Genomic DNA, 10,639 nt, shown 5'->3' on the forward strand with positions numbered 1-10,639 from the left:
ATTGGTTAGTTCTCTCCGAGACCCCGGCTGTGATTGGCTCCCGAGGGCGGCGACGTCGATCGGCAGTGGATAAAGGTAGTCCGGATTCGTCTCTGTCGTCAGATGAGCTCCCTCATTGTATTGGAAGGAGGAATAATCGGCTTCTTTTGGTCTAAAAGATGGCAAACCCTGTTGTTTTCTTTGACATCACAATTAATGGCGCCAGCGCGGGCAGGATCACGATGGAGGTAATAACGTTAAGTAGAATTGTTTTTACGTGGTTTATGTATTATTTGCCCCCCCAAAAAAAGTACCTATTGATGGCATCTTGTCCGGCACGTACTGTAAATTGAATGCATAAAAAAAAAACGACAAAAATAGCTGCATGGAGACATGGTGGGGAAGCAGGCCCATACACGAAGAGGTGACGTCATGTCTCTCCAGTGAAGCAAATGTACGCTTAAGGATTTTATTACACTTTTTAAGTTGCAAATTGTTTCCAAAAATGTATCTAAATCATTAGGAAATGTGTGACCGAACGTAGGGAAATGCCCGGATGTTTCTTCTTGGTTGAGACGCACATTTTCATCTTTGTCAGAACCACAGAAAGTCTCATCGCAATTGAAAAATAAAAACACGAAAATCCCAACAGCGTAATTTGAAAAGAACAAGTATTACAAAATGATGAGACAACGCGGTTTTGGTGGACCTCCGCTAAATTCACGTAGCCCATTTCCGGGTACCAAAAAAAAATGGCGGCCGGATTTCGTAACATACTGTTTTGTTGTGTGTTGCAGCTTCGAGCAGACGTAGTACCGAAGACTGCCGGTAGGGAAGCTTGTGCTTCTGCATGAGCATCTGTCAATCAAGACAAAGTTGAACCGCGACGTTGACTGAAACTTTGTTTGACAGAGAACTTCCGGGCGCTGTGCACGGGCGAGAAGGGTTTCGGCTACAAGAATTCCACCTTTCACCGCATCATTCCCGCCTTTATGTGCCAGGTACTATGCGCTCGGAAAACCTCACACTGCAACTGAAAGGTGCCTTCAAATGCAATCTTGCCCCCCATGTGTCGCGACTTTCCTTCAATGGCACTCGTTACAAAATTGTTTGGCTACCTTCAAATGTGGCCTTCTTTAGTCATTATCAGGAGATGCATCGCTTGTGTCCTTCAATACCACTTGCACTCCCAATATTGCTTCATCTTTCCATGTTTTTGGAGGAGTCATTGCACCAATCCTTGAGTCCAAGAAAATTCCTTCAAACGTAACCTCTTCACGCGTCATGGCCTTCAACCGTGGCCTTCTTTTTGTCGCATTTCTTAGCGTGGTTCTTCGCAGCCTTCCATCTTTCGAAATTGTTTTCACGCCTTCAAATGCAGCCTTCGTCTTTTGACACGGCTACTGTCTTTGGCTAGCACCCATATCCCAAGATTGTTTGCATGCTTTCAATCTTGTCCTTCTGAGATACTTATTTTTGCACGCCTTTGAATCAGAATCATCTTTATTTGCCCGCTATGTCAGAAAGACACAAGGAATTTGTAGTCGGATGCAGCCTTTTTGTAATTTTTTTTGGCTGTTTTTAAGACCCGTCTGTGTAGTTTTGCAGCCCCCCCCCCCGCGGCTAGCACTAACGTTGTGGCACGGCTCAGGGCGGTGACTTCACCAAGCATGACGGGACGGGAGGCAAGTCCATCTACGGCGAGAAGTTCGCCGACGAGAACTTCACGCTGAAGCACGGCGGCTTTGGGACGCTTTCCATGGCCAACGCCGGAACCAACACCAACGGCTCACAGTTCTTCCTCTGCACGGCGGAAACCGATTGGTGAGCGGTTCTGTGCCCACACGCGCGCACGTGTACATTATTTTATTTTATTTTTTTTTCAACAAAAAAAACCCAATAAAATGAATGTATATTTTAATAGGAAAAATGGCACTTGACAGTATTGTATTTTCTAAAAACATAGTCATGACATAAATAGAATGTGGGGAAAAATTAAACCGTTGCACATTTCATGCTTTTTAAATGAATTGTTTGTGTGGCTCCTTCTGCTGTGGCCACCAGGGGGCAGCATAATAGAGAGATTCAGTAAGCTACGGTAATAGTCATTCTTTGTATTGTCTGTCTACGTGTATTGCTGCAGTGTTTGTGTTGAAATACCCTTTACGTTAAGCTGGGTGTATCTGACGCTCGCTTGTAACTCGTGAAACTTCGTGAATTAAGTCACTGCTGTATAATATGTAAAAAAAGACATGTCCTAAAACTTCAACGGCCTGGACATACGCTAATGCTAAGGGCTTTCCGTGCAGGCTGGACGGGAAGCACGTGGTGTTCGGGAAGGTGTTGGAAGGCTCGGATGTGCTGAAGAAGATGGACAAGCTTGGGAGTGCCAAAGGGGACCCCAAAGCCAAGGTGGTCATCGCCGACTGTGGCCAGATCAAGTAGCTCCACAGCGCCCCCTGCACGCCTGCTTTGTGTTGTCACTAAACGACGTCAACCCGATGTGTGGAGTCTTCTTCATGACAGCACTGCACCTGTTCACCACCAGGGGGAACCTTGAAAGTCACATCAATTCTCGTTAAGCAACAAAATGGTCAGAAATTGGACCTTTTTTTTTTTAAATAAAATCCACTGTAAATCTTGTCACTTTTTTCAGAGAAAATTTGTATTTGAGCTTTTAAACTTTTTTTTTTTTTTTTCTCCGCCCCCCAAAAAAATGTCTTCTATTTTTCTTTATGGCTTAATCACTCACTGTAACCAAATTCATGTAGTTTAAAAAAAAAAAAAGTCTTGGTTAAAAATTTTTTTTGGGGGGGACGGCGTGGTGGGGGATTGTACCACTACAATTTAAACCTGTAAAGTTCTTTCATTTTCCGTACCGCATCTCCTCAGGTAGCTCACGGGCGTGCTGGCCTCTCTACCAGCAATCTTTTGACTGTCCTACCTACCAACATTCCTACTCTAACAATAAATTGGATTAATCATTATTGAAAAATATATTTTCAAGACAGTCGTAATATGAAAATACAATTAAATATTTTTTTCAAGGATAGAAACCTTTTTCAGTAATATGAAATGAAACCCACCTGTTCACCATAATGGAAAAGAAAAGGCAACAAAATTATTTGACCAAAAGGAAAAGTTTATTGAGAGCAGGCAGTTTGGAATAGAAATTGTTCAACATAAAAGGAAAAGTCTAAAAAGCAAACGAGATCAAAAATGATCTCAGAAATAAAATTATTATGGAAAATAAAAAGAAGTATGACGATATAAAGAGGCAACCAATCACAACACAGAACCAGACAACACGTTTTGACATCCACACATCAATATGAGCACATTTGCTATTAACGTTCAAGTTGAAATAAAACTAAATTGTGACACAGTGGCACAAGTTTTTTTTTTATTTTTTTTTTTTTTACTATTTCAAATACGAAAATATGCTAACATGGATAAAAGGACACAAAGGTCACATGTTGGTCCCCAGGTGGCCAGCTAACACAAACATTAACATTGGCAGTTTAAAATCACAACAAACCACAACAACACAGGAGCTAACAAACAAGCTCTCCTCTTCAAAACACTTCATTAGTCTTTGCTAAGCTAACAGTTAGCATTCGCCATCAAATGCTTTATGTATTTGTGACGTGTTTTTTTTTTTTTTGGTTTGTGTGAAAACGTCAAGCGTGTTGATTAGCTTTATCGGGAAACCAGGTTAGCTTGTGCTATGCTATGTTCAAGCGAATGTCAGCGGCTAATATCTTTCTGGTGTTAGTTGTGGAGAAAAACAAAATCAGCATTTGACACGACTGATTAAATAAATTCAACTATGTTTACATTATCGCTAAGCTAATTAGCTTTGTTGTTGTGAAGTCACATGGAGCAAGTTAAAAAAAAACATAACTAACACGATGCCTAAGTACATGTGATAACGTAACGCAAAATCTATTTTTTGTTGAGCAGATTCTAAAGTTGTTTTTCATTAGCCGGCGTTAGCCGGTAGTGCTAACCTTACCGAGCACTTCAGCACCTGTTATCATCATTCAGGCAGTTAGTAGCTGATTTCATGCACATGGAATGTTTTGATATCATGCTAATGCCCAGTGGACACGTTAGCCATTAGGATTAGTTTAGCCGTGATAACGAACCATTGCTCCTCTTTAAAACACTTTATTGCTGTGCTAACAGTGAGCATTTCCTGTCAAATGTTTACATATTTGTGATGTGTTTTCCTTCAAAAATGACAAGCACATGAAGAAAAACAATAAAAATAAGTATTTGACACTGTTAACACTGATTTATGTTTGTTGACGACGTTAGCTTCTTTGCTGCGGTGAAATTACACAGAATATCACCAAAATATATAATTGTAATTGTGAAAAATATTTGTTTGGGTGAAGCTGATTCAAAAGCTGAGCATTAGCTCATGCTTATTGTTTTTTCATTAGCATTAGCACTAGTTAGCGCTAACCTGACTTAGCACTTCAGCGCCTGTCGTCTTCACCCGGGCAGTTAGTAGCTGATTTCATTCATGTGATACATTTTAATGTCACGCGAATGTGTGGTGGAAACGTTAGCCATTAGCAACAGTTTGTCTGTACCATTGCTCTTAAAAATACGATAGCATATAGCATTTCCTGTCAAATGTTTACATATTTGTGTCGTCCTTTCCTGTGAAAATAAGACCTTGTACCATAAATATTTTTGAGTTTTAGCATTCCATCTTAAGAAACCTGGATTGCTCGTGCTATGCTACTTGCAAGTTAACGTCTGTTGCTAAACACTCCATAACTCTTCTCGTTCTGTTATTGGTGTAAGTAAAACTATAAAATGAGCATATGTCAATCCACTTTGACACTTTTAACACCAATTCCACAACTTGGTTGCTCGTTTGTTGCGGTGGAATTACACGGAACGTCACAAAGAAACGTGTCAACAACACGATGCTGGAGGTAATTGTGAAGTCTTTTTTTTTTTTTGTCAAGGATGATTTGGAAGCTGAGCATTAGTTCACATGAGCATTTTCATTAGCATTAGCAGTTAGCGACAACCTGACTGAGCACTATTGCGCCTGTCGTCGTCATCCTGGCAGTTAGTAGCCGAATTCATTTTCAGTGGCGTTAACGCACATTGTGACATTAGCATTAGCTCACTTGCGCGTCGGCCGCGCGACGACTCTCGCGCAGGATGCCGTCCAGGCCATTGAGCTGCCGCAGGAATCCTCGGTTGGGCGTGACCCCGCGGCGGTCCTTGACGGTCTTGATGGCCTCCACCAGGGTCAGGTTCTGCCGGATCATCAGGTAGGCCAGCACCAGCGTGGCCGAGCGGCTCAGGCCCACCGCGCAGTGGACCAGAACCTTACCTGCGCAACAACCACCGCAAGGACAATTTTACAACCGCTGGAAGACAAATCAGCTGTCAATCATGACGCACACCCACACACACACTGCGCACACGCGCACCTCCTCTGGTGAGCGCTTTGTGTACGAAGTCGGCGGCGGGATAAAAGTTTTTGGTCATGTCGAAGGCGGGCGAGTCGTGCGCCTCGATGCCCAAGTACGTCACGTTCATGCCCGCGTAGCAGTCGGCGCCGCCGCCGCGCCATTTGCTCTGGGCGCAGTTGACGATGTGAGTGATGCCCACGCGTGTCAGCTCACGGCGGTCCGACGCCATGTTTCTAAACGCAAGCGCGCGCGCACACACAAACACACACACATGCGAGCACACACACACATCATTAAGATTTCCTTCTTTTTTTTCCAGAATTAAGACATTTTACGAAATATTTTAGAATCAATTTTATATTTTCTTTTTCATATTTTTTAGGGCTATTTACATTTTACTTACTTTTTAAATAAAAAGAGATCAATATATTTGTTTTTCAGGAAAAATAAACTATTTTTTCCAAACACTTTCATGAGAAGAAAGTTGTTTACCAAAATCTTTATTTTGAGAAAAACATCAAAGTTGTCATCTGAAATTTTACTCCAGAAATATGACCTTTTTGTCAAAAATACCCCCTCTCTTTTAAAAATATGAATTATTTCATTAAAAAACATTATTATATAATAATTAAATATTGAGTTCAACTGTTTTAAATGATTTTCCTTGGTAAAAAACATGAATTGCAGACAATTGTGTCTTCTGAGCCAAAGGTATTGTCGTATGATGACATGTTTGCCAGGTTGGACACTAGAGAAAGAGAAAAACACCTGCGGCGATGAGGATGTTGATGGAAAAGTAGAGAGAAGGTCAGAAGGAGCTACATGGCGTCTTTGTAGATCGAGAGAAAGCCTATGACCGAGTGCCCGGAGAGGAACGGTGGTACTGCGTGCGCAAGTCTGGAGTGGCACAGAAGTATGTTCGAATAATACTCAGGACATGTGCGAGGGCGGCAGAACAGCGGTGAGGTGTGACGGAAGAATTGAAGGTGGAGGTGGGACTGCATCAGGGATCGGTCCTGAGCCCCTTCCTGTTTGCAGTGGTGATGGATAGGCTGACAGATGAGGTTAGACTGGAATCGTGGACCATGATGTTTGTTGATGACATTGTGATCTGCAGTGAAAGCAGGGAGCAGGTGGAGGAACCGTTAGAAAGATGGAGGCATGCACCGGAAAGCAGAGGAATGAAGATTAGCCCAAGTAAGACGGAATATATGTGCACGAATGAGAGAGGTGGCGGGGGAAGAGATGGCGAGGGTGGAGGACTTGAAATACTCGGGGTCGACCGTCCGGAGCGACGGGGAGTGTGGTCAGGAAGTGAAGGAACGGGTCGGAACGGGTGGAGGAAGGCGTCGGGTGCGTTACGTGACAGAAGAGTCTCTGCTCGTTTCGAAGACGGCGGCGAGGCCAGCCGCGGTGGACGGATCAGAGACAGCGGCGCCGAAGAGACGACAGGAAGCGGAGCGCACGAAGAGGTCGACGTTCGCTCTCGGAGTGACCGGGTCGGATCAAATGAGAAACGAGCTCATCGGACGGACGGCCGAGGTTCCGTGTTTTGGAAAGAGCGGACGTGGACGGTTAGGAACCGTCCTGAGGCGAGAGAGCGAGAGAGCGAGAGGAAGGCCAAAGAGAAGCTTGATGGATGTCGTGAGGGAAGACGTGAGGGCGGTCGGTGTCGGAGAGGAGGACGCAGGAGATGGAAAAGGAGGACGCGCTGCGGCCGCCCGCGACGGGACAAGCCCGAAGGAAAAGAAGAAGAATGTGTAAAAAGAAATCAATATCGGCAAAACGTCAGCCGATTTTAAAAGGGCGAATATCGGTTGGCCCTCCCGCTTGCTGAATTTGTGCACTGACTATTTGAAATCATGTCCTCATTTTGAATAACGGGATGGACATTTTAAAAAACTTTTGTTTGTAAAAATGGATCGGTTATTAAAATAATCGTTAGTCGCAGCTGTAATTGTATATTTTCTCACCATTCTTGGTGGAGAAATACAACAAAAATACATTTTCTCGAACAATGTTTTGGGGCGGGGCTTCAAGCTCCACACTTCCCACACAACTGGACGGTGTTTTTTTCCCGTGTTGGTGTGCGAACTAACTGATCTCCGATGTAGAGTCCGGGCCAGACCTCGTCGGCGTGGTTGCAGGCCGTCTTGCCGCTGCTCAGGAGTCGTTGGAGCTCCGACACGCTGACGGGCGGAGATTCGCGCCGGCGAGCGGCCGACGGCGACGGCGACGTGCTGCGCGAGCGCGAGAAGCGAGACGCGAACGCCATCCGGCAGCCTGAAAGGCACACGCCGCCCCCCAAACGGTCATTGGTCGTCATCGGTCATCATCGGTCATCCGTGACGTGGGCTTCGCCTGATGACGTCAGCCGTTCGCCTCGCTCTTCCGCGTTGCACTTCGCATGTTGACCGGCAGGCGTCCCGCTCGGCTCAACGCTGTCGGAAAACCTTTCCAGCATTTATTTCTTCTACAGTTTTGAGATCCGGCTACTAGTACTCCACACACGTTGTCCTCGCTTGTAAGACAATTTACTGTCAATGTGTGCGTACGTACATCACCATGTGTGTGTGTGTTTTTCAATACGTGTGAGCGATCGTGTGTTTGTGTGTGTCACCTGCATGTGTTTGTTGGGTTTCTTCGACGTCGTTCTGTTGTCGTCGTTCTCACTCAAACGGAGGCCGGAAGCGACACGATCAAATCTTCATCGCCTCCATCTTACCTTTATCATCATCATCATCATTTGGCTCTGGTTCTCGTCGACAAATTCTCGGACATCATAACATGGCTTCCGGTCTTCCGATCTTCAGCTTCGCGAGCCGAGGATGACGCCGATGACGTCGTCGTCATCCGATGCCGCCGCGCTCTGCCGCCCCCTGCCGAACGGGCACGCGAACTTCACCTGACCAAATCCCAGCCAGTCAAAGCAAGAAACGAAAATACAACCGAATAAAATTGAAACATCCAAAAGGCAAAAATAAACGAATGCATTTAAATTATACAAATAAATAAAACATACACAAAAAAAAACTGAAATAACCTCATATACAAAACAAAAACAAGAACTTTGTCCCCAAAATTAAACTAAATATTAACTTCAAAAAGAAAAAGAAAAAAGAAATAAATACAACGAAACAGTACAAAAAAAACAGAATGAAATACAACAAAACAACAAATAAAACAAAAAAGTTACAAAAAGATACACAAAAATGAAAGATTAGCTATGTAACAAAGTAAAACATGCAAATAAAATACAAAAAAGACAACGACAAAATCAAAAAGAAAAATAAACAAAATCATACAAAACAAAAGAAAAAAACTATTAGTGTTATTCATTATTCAAAGGTTAAAGAAAAACACAACAAAACAAAACAAAAATAAGATACATAAAATCCCCAAGAAGATATCATAAATAAATAAATGATACAAACATTCATCCATCCATTTTCCGTACTGGTTCTCCACACGCAGGTCGCGGGCGTGCTGGAGCCCATCCCAGCGATCTTCGGGCGAGAGGCGGGATACGCCCTCAACTGGTCGCCAGCCAATCGCAGGGCACATAAAAACAAACAACCGTTGGCCCTCACATTCACACCTTCGGGCAATTTAGAGTTGTCAATGAACCTAGCATGCATGTTTAGGGGATGTGGGAGGAAAGCGGAGTACCCGGAGAAAAGCCATGCAGACTCCACACAAGCGGGGCCGGGGATTGAACCCCGGTCCTCAGAACTGTGAGGCAGATGTGCTAACCAGTCGTCCAACCGTGCCACCATAATACAAACAAATAAATAAAATAAGAGAAAAAAAAATACTAACGAAAAATACAATAAAATACAAACAGATAATGAGATAATAAACGAGAACCAATGAAACAACAAAAGAATGCACAAAAATAAAGACAAATTAAACTAAACAAAAAAGGTCACAAAATACCAAATACAAAAAAAATAATACAAAACTAAAAAACGATGAGAAAAAAATTAATGAAATATAAAAACTCAATAAAAATAAAAGGAATAATAAAATACAAACATATTTTAAAAAGATAATACAATAGAAAAATAAAACTACAAAATAATAATAAAAAAAATAAAACCAAATAAATCACAAAATAGAAATTAAAATATAAATCATTCAACTCCCAATGACAAATTCCCTCCCCCCCCCTTATTTTAGAGTTTGAATCAATATTTGACACTTTTTCTTAAACCTGCTCAAACCGAGTCAGTTTTGAACCACTTTGGATAAAGAGCACGTCCGCGCGTTCGCTAAAACCTCGGCGTCCTACTCACAAATGTTACTTGGAATTATGACCTCAAACAGCAATTTGTTCGACGTGAACATCCTTGCAGTCAGAGAAGTGCACAGCCATCTTTAAATTAAGTTCTAACTTTCACGAATTGAATATTGTTAGCAGTGGATTTCAATCAATCATTTGCTAATTTGAGATGCACATCACACAAACATTGGACGAAGCAGATGCATCGCTTTAAGTGTCCACGGAAGGCACATGACATACAAAGATATACAAAATACAGCAAGGGAGATAGGACACAAGGTTGTTCAAATGTTATTTTACAGTCATTATTTTCAAGATCAAACATCTTTGCCTGTGAATATTCTCATTCATCCAGGTCCATCTCAGTCTCACGGCGTTGAATCAATCGCAAGTGCACCAGTCGTGACTGAAGATGCGTCGAGGTGCGATAGAACAGCCCTAGCCCGAGGTCTGAGCTGTCTGATGCAAGAACTGAAGAAGCCTGCTCAGACAAAACGTCTTCCAGGGCGCGCAGAACGGTCCGGTTTTGATCCATTCAATGCCTGGAGATGGAAACTGCGACAATTTCAGGGAAAGAATCATTCGTTACTGCTACTTTCGCCAGCACACTTGTGTCTTTTAAGCAAATCTTGACGAGAGAATCTCTGACAACAAAGTGAGCAGGCAAAAGGTTTCTCACCATGTGTGGGTTCTTGTGTGACTTTCCAAGTTTCCCTTTTGAGAGAATCCTTTGCCACAAACTGAGGCAGGAAAAAGGTTTTTTCCCCATTGTGTGTTTGTGTGTGTAATTTTAATGTGTCCTTTTCTGAGAATGATTTGCCACAAGCTGAGCAGGAAAATGGTTTCTCACCAGTGTGTGTTCTTGTGTGTATTTTTAAGTTTCCCATTTGAGCGAATCCTTTGCCACAAACTGAGCAGGCAAAAGGTTTCTCAC

The 10,639-nt window shown here is 43.0% G+C and overlaps 2 protein-coding genes across 3 annotated transcripts; one reads left to right on the forward strand and one right to left on the reverse strand.

Annotated features, from left to right (window-relative positions):
• The first annotated feature begins 59 nt into the window (after window positions 1-59).
• On the forward strand, window positions 60-4,270 carry ppiab (peptidylprolyl isomerase Ab (cyclophilin A)). The gene is made up of 5 exons (XM_061698001.1): window positions 60-227; window positions 777-807; window positions 892-980; window positions 1,631-1,803; window positions 2,289-4,270. The coding sequence occupies exons 1-5, from the start codon at window positions 159-161 to the stop codon at window positions 2,422-2,424; spliced, it is 498 nt and encodes a 165-aa protein (XP_061553985.1). The 5' UTR covers window positions 60-158; the 3' UTR covers window positions 2,425-4,270.
• Window positions 3,100-8,767, reverse strand: LOC133413499 (dual specificity protein phosphatase 26-like). Of its 2 annotated transcripts, none has more exons than XM_061697989.1 (4): window positions 8,048-8,767; window positions 7,523-7,706; window positions 5,442-5,656; window positions 3,100-5,341 (listed from the first exon to the last, which is right to left on the reverse strand). In XM_061697989.1, the coding sequence occupies exons 2-4, from the start codon at window positions 7,696-7,698 to the stop codon at window positions 5,124-5,126; spliced, it is 609 nt and encodes a 202-aa protein (XP_061553973.1). In that variant the 5' UTR covers window positions 7,699-7,706; window positions 8,048-8,767; the 3' UTR covers window positions 3,100-5,123. The 2 variants fall into 2 exon arrangements, with proteins under 2 accessions (XP_061553973.1, XP_061553972.1); XM_061697988.1 differs by having other exon boundaries at window positions 8,044-8,766.
• Between the last annotated feature and the right edge of the window lie 1,872 nt (window positions 8,768-10,639).

Source organism: Phycodurus eques, chromosome 15 (genome assembly GCF_024500275.1).
Source record: "Phycodurus eques isolate BA_2022a chromosome 15, UOR_Pequ_1.1, whole genome shotgun sequence".
NCBI classification, from domain to species: Eukaryota; Metazoa; Chordata; class Actinopteri; order Syngnathiformes; family Syngnathidae; genus Phycodurus; species Phycodurus eques.

Bases quoted from the DNA above. Each gene is read 5' to 3' on its own strand.
- ppiab (XM_061698001.1), top strand. From the start codon at position 159: ATGGCAAACCCTGTTGTTTTCTTTGACATCACAATTAATGGCGCCAGC. The intron at 808-891 runs GTAGGGAAGCTT...TTTGTTTGACAG, and splicing joins CGTAGTACCGAAGACTGCCG to AGAACTTCCGGGCGCTGTGC. The intron at 981-1,630 runs GTACTATGCGCT...GGCACGGCTCAG, and splicing joins TTCCCGCCTTTATGTGCCAG to GGCGGTGACTTCACCAAGCA.
- LOC133413499 (XM_061697989.1), bottom strand. From the start codon at position 7,698: ATGGCGTTCGCGTCTCGCTTCTCGCGCTCGCGCAGCACGTCGCCGTCG. The intron at 5,657-7,522 runs GTTAGTTCGCAC...GCTTGCGTTTAG, and splicing joins GGACTCTACATCGGAGATCA to AAACATGGCGTCGGACCGCC. The intron at 5,342-5,441 runs GTGCGCGTGTGC...GTTGTTGCGCAG, and splicing joins CAAAGCGCTCACCAGAGGAG to GTAAGGTTCTGGTCCACTGC.